The following is a 21,032-nucleotide window of genomic DNA, read 5'->3' as shown; positions in this document are numbered from 1 at the left end:
CCCAAACAGTGTTAAAAGTCATTCAGTCACCACCGATAGTCTGCAAACTTTTACCAATGCTGTTTTCCTTTAAAACACCCACAAGGTGGTTAGCAATAATTTCAGCAGGTTTTCTTTTCGTTAATTCTTTCTCTGGAGTAAAATGGTGAAGATACCTTCCATGTGGCTGACTGCAAACAATGAAATGCTCTTCGTTCACAATATTTCTTGTAATGGAACTTCAGTGGAATCTTGGCATCCATCAAAGAAGACACATTCAATCTTGCTTATCCAACATTTATCATGAAATTCTTCATCAAGTAATTCATTACTTTCTCTTGGGCCCTTTTTACTTTATTGTGATCAACTGTGAGTCTCCTGTCTCCTTCAATAATTAACCAGCTTCCAATTTGTGGCTGTTGTAGTAGCAGGTGTAACACGCAGAGCAGCACCATACCTAATACTTTGCTAAGCAATGTTGTGTAATTCTAATGTATTATACTAAATTGTACTTCAGGTAAAGGGTACATCAGAATCATCACATTATACCTGAAAAGGTTCTTCAGAATCTTCATCTTAAATATCAGTTGCCTAATAATTTTATTTTTGGTAGAAAGCAATTTCATTTGACTGTACTGTTAGCTCTTCCTTCATTTTCTACTTATATTTGAAATTCTTTTTAATTCATTTCTTGCCTCTTCTGATTTTTAATTTGTCTTCTGCACTCAGGTAGACATGGTAACCCAATGTGATGTCATCCAACAGATCCACCTTTCTCTCTTTGACCTTTTAAACACCAGTTCTTTGACAAGGATCTTCATGTCCTTAGAACAGAAGCACGAGATGTGTGCTCCATGTTTACAGTTAGCATCAACTGTACATGGTCCCTCAAGTTCTGAACATAGTTTAATCTCACATTTACAATTGAGGATATCAAGGAACTTGTATAACATTGCAATGAAAGCCTCTTTTCACATCCAGTTTTCCCCTGCCAAATGATATGCTTTGGCCTTTCCCCAGTTTTCTTCTATCTTCTTCAGGACTATGACTCTATAATTTGAAAAAAAAAAAAAATGGTAACACAAAACAACTATTTGCTAGCCACCACTTTTCAAGCACTTTTGGATAAATATCCTTTTTAAGAGTGACTGCTGGGTAATGTCTGACATTCTCTCCACTCTGCTTGCCTACCAGAAGCCTTAGAACACCATGCAGAGTTTGGAGTTCAGAAAGCAGCATTTCTCAACCAATTCCAATGAAGTTACTCATGTGAGTAGTATTTGCCAGCTTTGGCTTCCTTTTATTAGCCATGGTTCCAAATTTTCAGAATTTGAAAGTGGAAGGAACTATATGTGCTTGCAACAATAAAAACAAAAATTACCACTGTTTGTGTAGTCTTCTGCAAATAAGTAAGGCCAGTTTAATAACTTTCAAGTGGCTCAAAACGATTATATTCTTATCCTTAGAGCAGAAGTACAGACAGAAATAATAATAAGAAGGCACTCCTTCAAAGAAGACAGTTTGAGAGAATTTTACATGAAATGTCAAAATATCATGAAATTGAAGTAGCTATTTACCAAGCAAAGCAATGAAACTACCATTTCTTGTAAATATAATTGGAAATTGCAAACCAAAATGCAAATTTATGAAACCCTCATTTTTTGAAAAAATGAAATCAGAGTATTTGACATGCCCTAATGTTGTACTCAGTTGCATGTTGTGCCACCCGGTGGTCTGCTTCATTCTTGACAACAGTTTGGCAGTGGCCATTCTCCTGATGGACAGCTGGTTGGTAGTCATACCAACATAAACGGCTGTGCAGTGTTTGCATTAGAGTTGGTATACGACATGGCTGCTTTCACGGGTATCCCTGCCTCTGACAAGACAGAATACACAAGTGACAGGAATGGAGTAGGAGGTGCTGGATGGGTGGAATGAGCATATCTTGCACCTTGATCTGCCACATGGATATGATCCCTGTGTGATGTGGGAGTGGCATAGGGATGGACTAGGATGTTTGTAGGCCAGTTGGGTAACAAACCACCAGTTTAGGAGGTGTGGGAACAAACTTGGGTTGGACAAACCTCATTGCAGGGCAGGATGAGAGATAATCAAAGCCCTGTTGAAAGATATGGTTCAGTTGTTCCAGTCCAGGATGATACTGGGTGATGAGGGGGCACTTCCTTGTAGCCGATTGTTGGGGATGATGGGTGGGTTGTGGGTGTGTAAGAATATGACACAGAAAATCTATTTGTAGACCAGGTATGGGAGTATTGCCTGTCTGTGAAGGCCTTTATGGGGCCTTCAGCATAGTGGGCAAGTTCTTGTCCCTGCAAATATGTTATCCAAGAGTGGCTAGGCTGTATGGGGAGGGAGGGGGGGGGGGGGATTTTTTGGTGTGAAAACAGTAAAAGTTATAGAAGTGCATGTACTGGTGGTGGTTATTGGGTTTAATGTTGACAGATGTGTGAATGGAGACATCAACAAGGGAGAAGTCAATGTCCAGGAAGGTGGCATGCTGGGTAGAGGATGAACAGAGAAGTGGATGGGAGAAAAGGTGTTGAGGTTGCAAAGGAATGGAGATACGATGTCTTGGCTCTGTGGCAAGATCATGAAGGTATCAACAATGAACCTGAACCAGACCTAGTGTTGGTAGTTTTGGGAGGCTGGGAAGGTGCCCTCTAGATGACCCATAAACAGATTGATATAGGATTTTGCCATGTGGGTCTGGCGGTGTCGTGGATTTTTTCGTAAGCCTTTGCTTCAGAGTAAAAGGAGTTGTTCGTCAGCACATACTTAGTAAAATGCATAAGGAATGAAATGATGGGTTTGGAGTCTGAAGGATTTTGAGAGAGGTAGTATTTGATAGTGGCAAGGCCATGCGCATGAGGGATGGTTGCGTATGGGGAGATGGCATCAATAGTGCCAAGTAGGGCTCTGGGAGGTAAATGTGTGGGATAGTGGAAAGACTGTGAAGGATGTGATTAGTATCTTTGATGTGGGAGGGTCTAATTTTCAGGTCATGTATAGCTATCTTTTCTTCTTGTGAAAGGTTAGTGTGCTTAGGAAGGGACTTTGGGACACAATGATGAGCCCAATTTAGGGGTAAGGAATTCCTGGAAGTTGACAAGGGGGTGGTTAGGCGGGAGAGGGAGTGTCACAGTTGGATGGTAGTATGAACTGGGAGAGGCAAAGGTTAATGTTGGGCTTAGATTGCCTTTGGTTGGAGGGACTGGTGGCAAAGAAGTGTCTCCGTTGTTGGGATTGAGAGAAGGAGACTAGGTCTTTAAGAAGTCCAGAATGGTTGAATTTGAGGATCGGGCTGACAATTAGATCTTTGAATAGGACTGAAACATCTGTGGACTGAGATGTTTGGTGGAGAGGTTAACAACAGTGATTTGGGTTTGCTTTGGTACTGGGTTTCTGGGGTGCTAAGAGGGAGTTTTGGAGGATGCCATAAATTGAAGAGATTAACTAGTTAGAGTATTGGTGCTATGAGAGGTTGATGAGGGATTTCACAGTGAGGGGAATGGGTGTTCTTGGATTGTGGTGCCCCAAGGTGGGAGCAGGATATCAACAGGTCGGACAGTTTATGGAGGCAATGTCTGGGATGCTCCTCCAGGTGTTGGAGTGAAAGAGTTTGTATTTTGGAGATGTTTTCTATATAACGAGTATTGCACAGTAACAGTTTCTTGTGGAGGAAATAGAGGTGGTTCAGGGATTTCTGTGCTATTGAGAGGTGATAAAATGAAGGGTGATACTTTTAAGTCTCCAGGTGTTTATAGAATTACCTATAATGACTGCCCATACAAATATATCAGCTAGACTGGTAGAACATTTCATGCCAGGTTTAAGGTTCATCCAACCTTTCAGTGTTGTACAGGAAGTACAAGGATAGTGTTCCTAAAGGAAGTACAAGGACAGTGTTCCTAATGTTCTAGAAGAAGTAGAGATCTATCATGCCTTAAAGCAATCTCCTAGGCATACTTTCAAGTTGAATTGAAACATACATCAATATTAGCTAATTTTGACTATCTCAACTGGTAACCTGTCCTGTTTACCTGTTTGCATTGCCTCCTTATGCATATCTCTCTCCCATCCTAGAGTCTTATTGTGGTTTGATACTTTATGGGCCCTTCTCCTTTGAGTTTCTTCAAAGAGTTTTAACATTTTTTAGTAGTTTCCCACATTGTGCCATTAATTTCTTCCAATAATATGAAGTTTGTATTTTCTGTTGCAAGTATTTGACTTTGTAAGCTTGTGTGCACCCAATTCCTACTACTTTTCTCATGCTCAGAAACTGCCTTACCCTTCTGCACACATGTTACCTGTCTATCGGCCCATCATATATTTGTATATGGTAGGGTTTTTACCAGTTTCTGCTGTTCTCTTCCACTCCCCCCCCCCTCCCCCCCCCCCATGGGATGATTTTTTAATCTGTTTACTTAGATTCCTTTTTAGGTTCTAGCTATTGGCCCCTCTTCTACATTAGTCTATCGTGGGGTGTGAAATTATAAGAATTATACTCCAGTATTATCTTGTAACTGTAAGTACTGATCATTGCCACATTTTATATTACACTTGGCCACTTTAGACAATGATTTGAAATTCTTTTTATCCAAGGTTGCCACTTTCTGGTATTATGTCACAGTTTCTTTCTATTCAGGACTTCACCTGATAATGTAACTAACATTGCAAAACTGTCTTATTTTATAAAGTAATCATACAGTGGCAGTAGTGTTTTTTACTTAACATAAAGCTTTTTAGCTGTGGATATCACTGAATAAGCTTTTGTGTTATTAAATTTAATCAACACCATGCATACTCCAATCAGGAGTAGGAGAATTTTATCCTAGTAAAAACCCACAGATCATGGGGAAGCCTAACTCATCCGTTTACACATTCTCCAAAAGATGCAGTGTAGAAAAAGCTATGTAGGACCTGGAAGGATATAGAGAAATGTAGCTTGAATCTTTGAGCTGGTAAATGACATGCGGTAATGTAGCAGAATTTTTGTATAAGGTATAAGGTCTTGAGCCCACCCCCATAGTTGTCATACTGTTTTGTCACATACAATCAGCATGGTATTGGGGTGACCAAGGAGAAGTGATCAATGTTCATGGGTATCGCAGGAATGATCATTTGAAGCAAAAAAGTCTAGTAAACATGGGCTCTAAAATGCATACCACAATAGCTATGAGCACATGTTCTTCTTCACTATTGTGAATTATCTCTTCTACTGAAGAATATTGAACATTTCTCCTTGGACTCCATGTACTCTCTCCAAAAGGGTAACTGAATGTCATATGTATTGTCTGATTCTGACAGTCAATATTGTAGTATTTAAAGCAACATCCTAATACAAAGTGTGGTTTTGAAAAAACTGAAGTCAGTATTTCATAAACAAATGAAGTCAATATCACAATGTAATTATGGTTATAATAGAGGGAAACATTCCATGTAGGAAAAATATATCTAAAAACAAAGATGATGTGACTTACCAAATGAAAGTGCTGGCACGTCGACAGACACACAAACAAACACAAACATACACACAAAATTCAAGCTTTCGCAACAAACTGTTGCCTCATCAGGAAAGAGGGAAGGAGAGGGAAAGACGAAAGGATGTGGGTTTTAAGGGAGAGGGTAAGGAGTCATTCCAATCCCGGGAGCGGAAAGACTTACCTTAGGGGGAAAAAAGGACGGGTATACACTCGTGCACACACACACACACACACACACATATCCATCCACACACATACAGACACAGGCAGACATATTTAAAGATGTAATGTAATTACCAATACAAGAATGTTTCATGGTGGTATCATACATGATGGCCTAGATTCAGTTGTCACTGGAAATACAGGATGCTACTGGTATTAAGGTAACAGTGTAAACAGTAATCAGAATAAATAATGATCATTAAGGTACAGATTAAATAGTTTATCCAAAACATTAAAAATACTTAGAAACATACATAATCCACCCAATACAATCAAACCAAAGAAAAAATTTATAAAGTGTATGAAGCCAATTATAAGTCTATTGCTGATGTTTGTATGCTTTGTAACATGTAACAATTTTCATTCAAAAAAAAAAAAAAAAAAAAAAAAAAAAAAAAAAAAAAAAAAAAAAAAAAAGACACTTTTTCAAAGAGTTAAATAAATAAAACATCCAGTCCATACCTGTGCAACCATAATCATAGACATTTTTAGTATGTGTGTTTATGATATTTTCAAGTCTTTTTGCTTGTACAGTGTCTGGCATGGCTTTACGTAGAGAATACAAGAACACTCCTAAGTAAGCTGTGAGTGAATATTGGTACATAGGGTTGACTCCTGCCATGTCAGAAAGTACAAAGAAAAGAATGGCCCCTCTTCGTGCCACGGGCCTATAGCCATCACGCAGACGATCTATATCTATTCCTGTAGTGGCTGCCAAAGCGAGTTTAGCTGTAACCTGTAAACAAGCATGTAAATTTTTGAGATGCTCCAATAGGAAGTAAAAGAACAAGAAATATTTATATAAAATTCTACATTACTTTATTTATACAGTCATAAAAAGAGCTTAATGATTTTCAGATGTAAATATGGTAAATGATTAGAGATACAAACAAAGACAATAACCTACTTTCAGTAACAAGACTTGCCAAAAACAAATTCTATATTTCATAACAGAATCCTCTGAAAAACTGGCAGACAATCTTATAAAATATAATACAATCTACAGTTCACACTACCTAAAAACATATGAACTTATATTTACTCATTTCATAATGAAAAATCCTTGATGGAAAGTAGACAGTGGAATAAGCAAAGGTAAAACCTCACTCGGTAGTTAAGGAGCTGAGTCATCGATAGGCTCATAAAAAGGCTGAAGACATGGATAAGCTGTTGGATGACATCCTTTTTCAGAGATAACTTGTACAAAACATATGTACAACTGCACATATGCATTGTCCTGGCCAACTATGATCTACCAGCATTGCAGCTCAATGAGGGAGGGTTTGTTTTGAGTGAAGCAGGTGAGGAAAAAATGAAATTTGAAGATGGGGGGAAGGTGACTGACTGCAGGGAGGAAGAGAAAGTAAATACAAGGGATGGCAATGTGGCACTGGTGGCCTTACTCTGGTGCAGGCATGTGGCACTAAATGATGTGGAGGAGTCAAATAAGAGACTGGGGAGAGGAGGGGGAGGGGACTGGTTCTGATCACAGTATGAGAGAAGTTGTGCATATAAGGGCAAGAGAGAGGTGGATGTGAGAGATGGGATAGGCAAGATTGAGACCAGGAGGAGTGCAGGATCAAAGGATTAATTGTAAGAATGATTTCCATATGTTTAGTTCAAAGATGTTGGTATTTTCAAGGGGAGGGTGGTGTGGAAAGGAGAGGGTGGGGTGGGAGTGGGGGAGTAGGGTTCAGATGGTATGGATTGCAAAGCAGCCACTGAAGTCAATAACAATGTGTTCAGTGGTGTGTTACATCAATGGGGTTGTCAGTTGTTCAGCACTGTTCTTGGCCACAGTTTTGTAGTGAGCATTCATTTTGTTGGACAGCATGTAGGCGTAAAAGGTGGTGCAAAAGTTACAACAGCATCAGTATATGATTCAGAGGTGGCTCTGCCTATGATAGGATAGCATAGGCCTGTAATTGGACTGGAGCATGTTTTTCTGGATGGGTGCCTGTGACACATCTCGCATATGGGTCATTCACAAGGGCTGGAAGTTGGTGTGATGTAAGGGTGGAACAGGATTTTTAATAGATTGACTGGGCAGAGAAATGTGTCTTTGGTAGGGGTGGGATGGATTGCGGGTCAGAAGTTCCTCAATTCTGTGACAAGCAGCCTAAACCCTTGCAAAGGCTACATTTATGTTCTACAGTTCCAGGTGATTTTGAGTGATGAGCAGGATTGCTTCTTCGCAACTGGTTCATGAAAGTGATCAGAGGACTAGAGTCATGAGTGGTTATCTACATCAGCATCTACATGGATACACTGCAAATCACATTTAAGTGCATGGCAGAGGGTTCATTGAATCACCTTCACAATTCTCTATTATTCCAATCTTGTATAGTGCGTGGAGAGAACAAGCACCTATATCTTTCTGTACGAGCTCTGAATTCCCTTATTTTATTGCGGTGATCATTTCTCCCTGTGTAGGTTGGTGTCAACAAAATATTTTCATATTTGGAGGAGAAAGTTGGCAATTGGAATTTTTCTTTTAATGATGTCCAGGCCAAATCCTGTATCATTTCGTTGACACTCTCTCCCATATTTGGAGATATTACAAAATGTGCTGCCCTTCATTGAACTTTTTTTATGTACTCCATGAGTCCTATCTGTTAATGATCCCACACTGCACAGCAGTTTTCTAAAAGAGGATGGACAAGTGCAGTGTAGGCAGTTTTCTTAGTAGATCTGTTACATTTTCTAAGTGTCCTGCCAATAAAACACAGTCTTTGGTTAGCCTCCCCTACAACATTTTCCATGTGTTCCTTCCAATTTAAGTTCTTCATAATTGTAATTCCTAGGTAAACAATCAGTTTAATAAGTCACAGCTGCAAGATATTAAAATCCATGGAGAAGAAATAAAAACTTTGAGGTTTGCCGATGACATTGTAATTCTGTCAGAGACAGCAAAGGACTTAGAAGAGCAGTTGAACGGAATGGATAGTGTCTTGAAAGGAGGATATAAGATGAACATCAACAAAAGCAAAACGAGGATAATGGAATGTAGTCGAATTAAGTCGGGTGATGCTGAGGGAATTAGATTAGGAAATGAGACACTTAAAGTAGTAAAGGAGTTTTGCTATTTGGGGAGCAAATAATTGAAGATGGTCAAAGTAGAGAGGATATGAAATGTAGACTGGCAATGGCAAGGAAAGTGTTTCTGAAGAAGAGAAATCTGTTAACATCGAGTATAGATTTAAGTGTCAGGAAGTCGTTTCTGAAAGTATTTGTATGGAGTGTAGCCATGTATGGAAGTGAAATATGGACGATAACTAGTTTGGACAAGAAGAGAATAGAAGCTTTCAAAATGTGGTGCTACAGCAGAATGCTGAAGATTAGATGGGTAGATCATATAACTAATGAGGAGGTAATGAATAGCATTGGGGAGAAGTCTGTGGCACAACTTGACTAGAAGAAGGGATTGGTTGGTAGGACATGTTCTGAGGCATCAAGGTATCACCAATTTAGTATTGGAGGGCAGTGTGGAAGGTAAAAATCGTAGAGGGAGACCAAGAGATGAATACACTAAGCAGATTCAGAAGGATGTAGGTTGCAGTATGTACTGGGAGATGAGAAGCTTGCACAGGATAGAGTAGCATGGAGAGCTGCATCAAACCAGGACTGAAGACCACCACAACAACAACAACAACAGGTATTTAGTAGAATTTACAGCCTTTAAATTTGACTGATTTATCGTGTAACCAAAGTTTAATGGATTCCTTTTAGCACTCATGTGGATGACCTCACACTTTTAGTTATTTAGGGTCAACTGCCAATTTTCACACCATTCACATATCTTTTCTAAATTGTCTTGCAATTTGTTTTGATCTTCTGATGACTTTGTTAATCAATAAATGACAGCATCATCTGCAAACACCCTAAGACGGCTGCTCAGATTGTCTCCCAAATCATTTATATAGATAAGGAACAGCAAAGGGCCTATAACACTACCTTGGGGAATGACAGAAATCACTTTTGTTTTATTCGATGACTTTCTGTCAATTACTACAAACTGTGACCTCTCTGACACGAAGTCACAAATCCAGTCACATAACTCAGACAATATTCCATAAGCACACAATTTCACTATAAGCCACTTGTGTGGTACAGTGCCAAATATCTTCTGGAAATACAGAAATATGGAATCAATCTGAAATCCCTTGTCAATAGCATTCAACACTTCATGCGAATAAAGAGCTAGTTATGTTACACAAGAACAATGTTTTCTAAACCCATGTTGACCGTGTGTCAATAGACCAGTTTCTTTGAGGTAATTCATAGTGTGCGAACACAATATATGTTAAAAAATACTGCTGCATATCGACATTAATGATATGGGCATGTAATTTAGTGGATTACTCCTACTATCTTTATTGGATATTGGTGTGACCTGTGCAACTTTCCAGTCTTTGGGTACGGATCTTTCATCGAGCGAACGTTCTATGTGATTGTTAAGCATGGAACTAATGCATCATCATACTCTGATAGGAACCTAATTGGTATACATTCTGAACCAGAAGACTTCCTTTTATTAAGTGATTTAAGTTGCTTCACTACTCAGAGGATATTTACTTCTACATTAATCATGTTGGCAGCTGTTCTTGATTCAAATTCTGGAATATTTACTTTGTCTTCTTTTGTGAAGGCATTTTGGAAGACTGTGTTTAGTAATTCTGCTTTGGTGGCACTCTCTTTGATAATATCTCCATTGCTATCATACAGAGAAGGCATTGATTGTTTCTTGCCGCTAAAATGCTTCACATACGACCAGAGTCTTTTTGGATTTTCTGCCAGGTTTTGAGACAAAGACTCATTGTGGAAAGTCTTATAAGCATCTAACACTGAAGTCTGCACTAAATTTCAAGATTCTGTGAAATATCACCAATCTTGAGGACTTTGCATCTGCTTAAATTTGGCATGTTTGTTTAGTTGTTTCTGCAACAGTGTTCTGACCTATTTTGTGTACCAAGGAGGATCAGCTACATCGTTTGTCAATTTATTTGGTATAAATCTTTCAATTACTGCCAATACTATTTCTCTGAATTCAAGTCACATCTGGTCTACATTTATTTCATTAATTTGGAAGGAGTTGACATTGTCTCTCAGAAAGGTGTCAAGTGAATTTTTATCTGATTTTTTGAATAGGTATATTTTTTGTTTATTTTTGGAGGATTTGGGGTTACAATATTCAATCTGGCTACAGCAACCCTGTGTTCACTTAATCCTGTATCTGTTTTGATGGTCGTTATTAGCTGAGGATTATATGTTGCTAAGAGGTTAAGTGTGTTTTCACAACTGTTTACTATTCACGTGGGCTCATGAATTAACTCCTCGAAATAATTTTCAGAGAATGTGTTTGGCACAATTTTGGATGATGTTTTATGTGTACTTCTGGAATTAAACATGTATTTTCACCAACATATTGAGGGTAAATTAAAGTCACCACCAACTACATTTGCATGAGTTGGGTACCTGTTTGAAATAAAACTCAAGTTTTCTTTGAACATTTAAGCAACTGTATCATCTGAATTGGGAGGTCAGTAAAAGGATCCAATTATTATTTTATTCTAGTTGCCAACAATGACCTCTGCCCATACTAATTCTCAGGAACCATCCACTTCAATTTCGTGACAAGATAAAACTACTTCTAACAGCAACAAACATGCCACCGCCAACTGTGTTTAGACTATCCTTTTGGAACACCATTGAGTTCTTCATAAAAATTTTAGCTAAGCTTATCTCCGGCTTTAGCCAGCTTTCAGTGCCTATAACAATTTGAGCATCAGTGCTTTCTACTAGCACTTGGAGCTCTGGTTCTTTCCCAACACAGCTACGACAATTTACAACTGTAAATTTAACCCAAACTTTACATTGGATATGGTGTGGTGTTATGGTATGCCTGTCTGTGAAGGCCTCAATGAGATCTTCATAATTTTGGGCAAAGGATTGCTTGTTGCTGCTGATGCACGCATCCACAGGTAGCCAGACTGTGTGGGAGAAACCTTTTAGTGTGGAAGGGATGGCAGATATCAAGATTGAGGTACTATTGATGTTTCTGGGCTTGATGTCAAATGAGGTTCCTAAGGACCCAAAGGAGAGGATAAGGTCAATGTCAAGGAAAGGTCACATGTTGGACTTGGTCATTTTGGGAAGACCAGGTGAAGCTGATTGGATGGAAGCTGTTAAGGATGTGGAGGAATGAAAATAGAGTGTCTTGATCCCAGGTTCAGATTTTGAAGATATCAACAATGAGTTTAAGATTTTGAGACATAATGAAATCATTCATCCAGGTGGTTGCTGCTGGATGTGTTACAGATTTGTTTGTATATCTTCCCCTGAAAAGAGGAGTAGTTATGGGTACAGATGTAGTTTTTCAGATGTATAAGGAATGGGGCTGTAGATTGGAGTTGGCTTCAGCAGGTCATTGGTAGAGTTAGTGTTTGACAGGAAGAAGACCATGGGCAGGCATGTACAGTGTTGGTGTATAGAGAACTGGGGTTAACAGTAACCAGAGGGAGTCCAAGGGGGAGCTGAGTGGAAATGGTGTTGGCAATCATAAAAAAAGTGGCCAATTAGTTGCAGTTTGATTTCAACAAATGTCAAGGTTCTTTCCCACATCCAGCTAAAATGGAGCATCCAGAACGCCTAGGTTTATGGATTTTGGGAAGCATGCAGATGTTCTGTGTGAGAAGATAGTAATGGTGAGGAGAGAGGTGGATTTGTTGATAAGGTTCTGCAATGGACCTAATAATTTAAGCAATAATTGGCAAATTATATTGTATTCCTGGTATAGCAACACTGGTAAGACTTGTAGGTAGAAGAGTCAGACAACTGTTGGATACTTCTGTCAGGTAACCAAGATTATCTTGCTAAACACCATCTTCTACACAGATGCAAACTGTTCTTGCAGTACATTTTCCAATCCAACAATCCTCCTGGCCTTAATATCCACTAGTCTCTCACACACCAAACTCCAACTATGTCCTGATGCCCTCCACTTCACCTATTCACACTAACCATTTCTCTGCAGTCTCTCTCTTTCTCTGTTTTATCTCCTTCTATCAGTCCACTCCTCCTAGTCATTGTGCACCTCACACAACATTCCCTTACATTTGTAGAGCAAGCTCACTAGTGCTACATTCCTATCATGTGAGCTCCCACCTCTCCCTTCTCATCAACTCCTCTTCTCACTAATCACTTTCTTTCTCCCCTTGCCACTCCATTGGATACAACTCCTCACCCCAGTCAAGCTGCTGTGCTGACAATCATCCAAATGCTGACCAACATTTTCATTCTCTGGTGGTTTTTGTTTTTGGGCATTAGGTTATGGTCCAATTTTCTGTATGATTTTCAGTCTTGTTTGTGTATGTATTGACAACTTAGCACCTCAACTTTATTCCTTCCATTACTTTTACTTGTCTGGATTTTAAGAATTATTTCATATCATTTTTATTTAGTAACTGCAATCATTTAATAAAAGGAAACAGTACTTGCCCTGAAAAGAAATTAAGGTTGCTAACCAAAGCACATGTTGAAAGAGTTACATCCTATGACACATGTATGCCAGCAAAGAAGGTGGCACCACGACCTAATATTTCCAGTGCTTCTAGTTAATGTTAACTAATAACATACACACTTTAAAAAAATCCACATTTTGTGTCTCTTTCTTTGAATAATATTTTAATGACAGCCTTAAGCTGTCTACTTCAGATGCTGAAAGTAATAATGTTGCACATTCTCCATACTTGGATTATAGTCTGATAGTACAGCAAAAATGTCTGTGCTCTTGATTTGCAGCACAGATGGTTGTTTTGCCATTTAGATTATTATTTCTATGTAAGTGATGACCCTGTAGCACAAGGGTCTCAGAGGCTTTAAAATGTATCTCTTGAAGACAAACAGTAGTAGGTCTATCCTGTAGTCATTCCACATGATTTCTGAGGCTACTGATTGTTAATAACAAATTTCACAAGTGAATATATATATTGTGAGGCTACAGTGGAGATTTCTAGCTCTTTAACATTCTTTTACTCAATGATGAGTTACCCCGGAATATGATGCCATACGAAAGCAGAAAATGAAAATAGGCGTGGTAAGCTAATTTACTCAGATGTATATCGTCAAAATTTGCAATGACCCTAATAGCATAAGTATCTGAACTCAAACGTTTCAGCAGATCCTCAGTGTGTTTTTTCCAGTTCAACCCCTCATCAATGCATACACCTAGAAATTTTGAATATTCTACCTTAGCTACCGATTTCTGATGGAAGTCTATATTTACTAATTGGGTCATTCCATTTACTGTGTGGAACTGTATGTACTGTGTTTTGTCAAAGTTTAATGAGAGCCCATTTGCAGAGAACCACTTAATGATTTTCTGAAAAACATTGTTTACAATTTCAGCAGTTAATTCTTGTCTGTTGGGTGTGATAGCTATACTTGTACCATCAGCAAAAGTACCAGCTTTGCATCTTCATGAATATGGCAAGTCATTAATATATATTAAGAACAGCAGAGGGCCCAAGACCGAACCTTGCGGCACCCCATTCTTGATTGTTCCCCAGTTTGAGAAATCATCAGTTTTTTGCATATTATGTGAACTGTTTAATCAGTTTTCTGTACTTTTCCAGTTAGGTATGGTTTAAACTATTTGAGCACTGTCCCATTCATACCACAGTACTTGAGCTTATCTAGAAGTATTCCATGATTTACACAATCAAAAGCCTTTGATAGATCACAAAAAATCCCAATGCGTGACTTCCGGTTACTCAGAGCATTTAATATTTCATTAGTGAAAGTATATATAGCATTTTCTGTTGAAAAACCCTTCTGGAAACCAAACTGACATTTTGATAAAACTTTATTTTTACAAAGGTGTGAAGATACTCTACAATACATTATTTTTTCAAGAATTTTGGATAAGGCAGTCAGAAGAGAGATTGAGCAGTAGTTGTTGACATCAGAGGTATCCCCTTTTTTATGCAGTGGTTTAACAATGGCATACTTCAGTCTGTCTGGGAAAATACCCTGCTTCAGAGAGCTATTACATATGTGGCTAAGAATCCAAACTACTACACCCCTCTCCCTCCTCCTCCCCGGAGGTACACCCTTGAAAGAGATGTCTGATCTAAAAGAGCAAACCTTTTACAGGAATAATGCAAGTTTAGTTACTAGTTACAATAGTCTGTAGGTGAGATAATCACAAAAGGATTCAATTTTACTCTGGTTGAAACTATTAGTGTCCATTAATTACATGCCAATCAAACACCATTACATAATTCACACCAGAATATATAGAGACCAACCTCAGCAGCCTTGGTTTTGGTGTCCTCCAGGGTTTGTACCAATTCTGTGTTGTCCAACATGTTGCCAGTAGAAGTTGTCAGCTCCCTGAGGAGAGAATCTTCAAGTGTCTTCAGCAGATTTTTATTTTCGCTAGTTTCTTGTATGAGGATTTCTCGTTGCTCTTCCAAATCAGCTCGCTCACAACGTACCACAACACTCAGTAACTGGTCTTCCAAACCCTATAAAAATATTAATTCAAACAAATACTCAAGAACAAGATTTTAATTTGTTTTCTGTCAATGGCACAGACAAACTACTCGCATTGAAGGTAAAGGTATGTCCTATGCTTTGTAAATTATTTTTGGCTGAGGGACCATAATGAAAACTGGGAAACTCCACTGTTGACTGTAAAGGCCGCAAGATGTAATCGTGCTCCATGTATCACTTGAAAGGTTAGCTCACCTTGAGGTAATGAAATAACTTTTATCTTATCTGAGGATTTAAAATGCATGTTGCTTTGATGTTAGAATCAAACAACAGATGTGAAAGATCTGTGTAACTTGTTAAGCCAGATGCACATTCAGAGAAGGAAGTGATGGACAACAAAATAATGTACAAGGACTTTGTTAAGGTACATGGACACACAAACTTTGAATCCTCACAGCCCTCACTTAAATATGTCATTCATAGTAAGTAGCCTCAACCGCATGCAGTCCATTTACGTTTAGAAATTTAACACCAGGAGGACCAGGCTGATGAAGGCACAACTGTGCAAATTGTTAGAGCAGCAGAGGGTTTATGCACTATGCATACAAGAGTGTTAACAGGAAAATACTAATTATTCAGCTACAGCTACACTTATCCAGTGACAGCTTGAAGTTAAGGAGGTGATCATTGTGTTCAGCGGGTCCTGATAGTCTCGTTGTAAAGCATACCAAAATTTGTGGAAATTTTTAAATTAATTAAAATTCGTTCACCTGGCATGAAATATGATGCACTGTTTTTGAACTGAAGTGTCAGTTATCAAATTTTTATAAACTTTGATTATCTGTCTGTAAATTTTAATATGGCAGACTTTCTGGGAATCAGAAACTCACACTTGGTGAATTGCACAAATAAACAGTAAGCTACAGTTCTTGTTTGCTGTCAGTAACACGCTGGCTCCAATAACTAGGAGAATGTACAGATCTTCAGTATTATGGAAAGGATGGACTGCTACTCATCATATACAGGAGATATTGAGTTGCAGACAGCATAACAAAAAGACTGCTGTACATTTTAGCTTTTGGTGAAAAGGCTTCCTCCTGAAGTGGAAAACACACACACATTCACACAAGCACAACTCACACACACGTAATCAGTGTCTCTGGCCAAGACAGCAGTGAGTCATAACGGGGGAAGGTGCAGTGCCACTTCTTAAGGAAGCATGCAGGGATGTGGTGAAGACTGCTGGGCTGCTAAGTATGTCAGGTTTGGGAGAGGCGGGGCGGGGGGGGGGGGGGGGGGGGGAGGCAGTGGAAAAGAAGTGAAGGAGAAAAGGACTAGTGGGTGTTTGGTCATAGATGGCTGTGTTGAGTTATATGGGGGGTGGTGGGCAGGGTAGAGGTTAGGTAACTGGAGGAGAGGCACTACTGAAGGTTGAGAGTAGGAGAGTTATAGGACTGTAGGCTACACTGCAGGGAGAATTCTCACCTGCACATTTAAGAAAAGCTGGTTTTTGGAGGTACAATCCAGATGGCATAGGCTGTGAAGGAGTCATTGAAGAGAAGCACATTGTGTCGGGCAGCATGTTCAGCAATGGCATGGTCCAGCTCTCTTTTGGTCATGGTTTGTTGGAGGTCATCCATACAGATGGACAACTTGTTAGTTGTCACACTCTTGTAGAAATCAGCACAATGACTGTAGCTTAGCTTGTAGACCATGTGATTGCTTTCATGGGTAGATGATTGTTTTCATGGGTAGTGGTGTGTCTGATGGGATAGGAGACATCTGTGACCAAACTGGAGTAGATGGTGGTGGGAGGACCTATGAGACAGGTCTTTCATCAAGATCTATTGCAAGCATCTGAGGCATGATGCAAGAGAATGGGGGCAGAGATGGAGTATGGATGAACAAGAATACTGCGGGCTGACGGAATATCACTGTGGGAAGGATAGCAAGTGGGATCTACCTGTAGCTCTCATTTTGCCACCTTGTTACTTTTGTCACTTTATTGACATCAATAAATGTTCAAAAAAGTGGGGGGGGGGGGGGGACTGTTTTCCACATCTCCTCCTAACACCTGGATCAATTTCCACCAAACTTGGCACTTATATTAATTTAGAAAAGAAAATATATCAATAAAATTAATTAGTTTTTTAAAATATAATATAATTGGATAGATAAAAATGTACTTATCCATCAGCAGCAGGAGAAAACATATATAAAAGATAAGGAACTGCTCAAGATATTGGAGCCAGTTGCTCGCTCTTCTGCCAGAAAGGATGAAGGCGAAGGAAGAGGAATGAAAGAACTGGTGAAGTTTAGGAAATGGGGACAGTATGGGAAAGTCGCCCAGAACCCCTGTCAGGGGAGATTTACTGAACAGGATGAGAGAGAAAAACTGATTGTTGGGCATCCTGAACAGTCAGTCTTAGTTTTCCATCCCATGAGGTCGGGCTCAGAATGGGATGGTGGACAGAGAATGGGGAGGAGTAGTTGACAGAAAGAGAAGGGTAGGAGGAAATGGACAGAGGTAAGGGGGAGATGGAGCTGGGCAGAGAGAAGGGATGAGGAGATGCATGCATTTATGTGACACGTGTGTGTGAGTGAGGCTCTCATGAAATGCTAGTGTTCTTATAATAATTACAAGAACAAAAAGGAAAAGAACACTTGTTCACCATTCTACATATTATTCTGGATGATATGGTACGCCTTGAAAGCTACTATAAAGCAAAAATAACAAAAAGATTTTGCAAATGCTTTACAGCAGCAAGAAACACCCCTGTTTAATCATTCTTGATCCATATACACATGATTTCATCCTTTTTGTTTGCTTCAGCACTTGAACTAGAGTGGCATGTGTTGAGAACTGCATATGTAATATTCATTTCGTAAAACCAAACAATGGAAAATCCAAGATGAAATGTAACAATATTATGAGAAGGAAAGTTGCTGCTCACCATTTAGCAGAGATACTGAGTGTCAGTTCAGTTGCCTGAGACTGCAATTGTGTGTGTGAGTTGCGTTTGTGTGAGTGTTTGTGTGTGGGCATGTGTGTGTCTATTGTTGACAAAGGCCAATGGCCAAAAGCTTTACTTGTGAGAGTCTTTTTGTTGTGCCTATCTGAGACTTACCATCGCTGCTATATTGTGAGTAGCAAGTTTCCTTCTCAAAATATCGTTTTGTAAAACTTATTACTTGTTGCTTAAAAATGTATCACATTATAACCTGTAAATCTGAATACACAAAACAGTACCAGTAATCATACTTAAGTATCTACTTTGCTTAAAGAATGATATGACTGATATTTGTGTACCTATGTGTTTAGCAATTTTGTGTTAAGTTAGGAGCATGCAAACTATTTTTTGTTCAAACAATGAAGTATCAGAGAAGTGTTTATGCCAGTGATATTCTGGTTGTGTAAAATTCATATTGTTTTTATCACTCATACTATTAAAAAAATTAAAAGAATGTAAAACTGCACCTATCTGCTGTTATTTGAAAAGGCTTCAAGAGTTTTGCCAGCCTTCAGCTGCACAAACTGCTTTGCAGGGACGGGACCTTGCTGCTTCTTTAAAAAGTTTGTTACCAGTACTTTCTCACTCACATTAATTAATTGAAAAACTAATAGCATGCCATCAACAGCCCTAAGCATTGCCTAATATGGGCAATATCAGTAATACTATACTTTTGGAATTGTGATCATGAAGTAGTAGACTTTGTGATAGATAGGAATGTTTAAAACCATTCTATTCTCTTAATATTGTTTAAATTCTGCCACCATCATTGTTGATAACAATTTAAAGCAGAATTGATTTGAAAGAAGTTAAAATTGGTAAATTCCAGTTATAATTATTATTGATTATATGTAGTTTAAAACTGATTAAAAAAAACAAAGAACAGAATCCAATTAAACTAGGACTGTAACTATGTAAATAAAAAGCATTATCCTGTCTACCTCAATTTCAAAAATGACTGTTTTACTGAAATGAATTACCTTTTTATTAAAGCTAGGAAACATGCTAAGAAGAATTTATATTCTATATTTTATGAATAATCCACTAAAATGTAATACGTATTGTTACCATTTATGTATCTTACTACCGTCATTATGAAAGGAACTGCTCTGTAACAAAATTAAGATATTATGTAATGCGATTTTATTTTATGATTTATTTAATGTTATTTAAGTACTGTTATATTCCTAAATTCATTGTAATTAATTAATTTTCTGTTTTTAACAATTACATCACCATAGCAAAATGTATATAAGGCCCATGTGGAACCATGTAGTATGGCCAGTATTGCTTGGGGTATCGACATGGCACTTGTGCTGATCAGTTTAGTAAACATGTAATTGATTCGAAAAGGCACATACTGTGAAAACTTTGTAGAGTTGTACCTTGAAATAAATAAGATAGGAACTCAAAACTATGTTTGGTACAAATTAATGTGGGCATTACTACCCACTTGGTCAGCGCTTGTAACACCACGACTTCTGTTTATTATTGTTTTCTACAGGAACAGCAGCAAGATCAAATCTTCAAAGCAGATAAGATAGGTTACATATTTGGACCAAATGCAAGAACTTTTAATGCGAAACTTCTCAGTAGATGTATTGTGCTAACTGAACACATAATCACTTTCAACTAATTCAGTTATGGCTCATGCAAGTACATACTATCTTACACAGGGATCACAGGTAGGTTGCACTGAGATGCAAGAGCCTCAAGTGAAACTTTTTCCAGCTCATGCTTGTGGAGCCAGAAATCAGTATAAATTTTTGGATGGTCAGCCATCATTCACTCACACCATTATACGCTGAAGCACCAGAGAATTTGGTATATGCATGCATACTCAAGTACAGAGAGATGTAAACAGACAGAATGCAGCACTGCAGTCAGCAATCCCTACATACGACAACAAGTGTCTGGTGCAGTTGTTAGGTCAGTTACAGCTGTTACAATAGCAGGTTGTCAAGATTTAAGTGAATTTGAATGTAGTGTTATAATCAGCACACGAGCGGTGGCAGACAGCATCTCCCAGGGAATGATGAAGTGGGGATTTTCCCATACAACCATTTCAACATAAATATCAGGAATCTGGTGAAACATCAAATCATTGACATTGCTGCGGCAAGAAATAGATCCTGCAAGAATGGGACTAACAATAACTGAAGAGAATCACTCAACATGACAAAAGTGCAATCCTTCTGCAAACTGCTGCAAATTTCAATGCAGTGCCATCAACAAGTGTTAGCATGTGAACTATTCCACGAAATATATTCGATATGGGCTTTCAGAGCCAAGGGCCAACCCATGTACCCTCGATGACTGCACGACACAAAGTTTTATGCCTCGACTGATTCCGTCAACACTGACATTGGACTGTTGATGACTGGAAACATGTTGCCTGGTCAGATGAGTCTCATTTCAATTTAAGTCAAGCAGATGGACATGTATGGGTATGGAGACAACTTCATGAATCTATGGACCCTACATGCCAACAGGGACTGTTCAAGGTAGTGGAGGCTCTGTTATGGTGTGAGGCATGTGCAGTGGGAGTGATATGGAACCCATGAAACATCCAGATATGACTCTGACAGGTGACACATATAAGCATCCATTCATGTCCATTGTGCATTCTGATGGACTTGGGCAATTCCAGCAGGACAATGCGACTCCCCACACATCCAGAATTGTTACAGAGTGGCTCCAGGAACACCCTTTTGAGTATAAATTCTTCTGCTGGCCACCAAACTGACCAGAGATGAACATTATTGAGCCTATTGGAGATGCCTCACAGTGTGCTGTTCAGAAGAGACCTCCACCCCCCTCG

The 21,032-nt window shown here is 38.8% G+C and overlaps 1 protein-coding gene across 1 annotated transcript in view; it reads right to left on the bottom strand.

Moving 5' to 3' along the window:
- Positions 1 to 21,032, bottom strand: part of LOC124798989 (dynein axonemal heavy chain 10) — a 1,080,466-nt gene that overhangs the window by 234,094 nt on the left and 825,340 nt on the right. The window contains exons 45-46 of the mRNA XM_047262526.1: positions 15,014 to 15,232; positions 6,168 to 6,441 (exon numbers count right to left, since the gene is read on the bottom strand). Coding sequence (XP_047118482.1) covers positions 6,168 to 6,441; positions 15,014 to 15,232 — 493 coding nt within the window. The remainder of the gene's footprint in view (positions 1 to 6,167; positions 6,442 to 15,013; positions 15,233 to 21,032) is intronic.

The sequence above is a fragment of the Schistocerca piceifrons genome, chromosome 5 (genome assembly GCF_021461385.2).
Source record: "Schistocerca piceifrons isolate TAMUIC-IGC-003096 chromosome 5, iqSchPice1.1, whole genome shotgun sequence".
Taxonomy (NCBI): domain Eukaryota; kingdom Metazoa; phylum Arthropoda; class Insecta; order Orthoptera; family Acrididae; genus Schistocerca; species Schistocerca piceifrons.
Note: the sequence above shows the minus strand (reverse complement) of the source record. Positions and strands in the feature narration are given on the sequence as shown.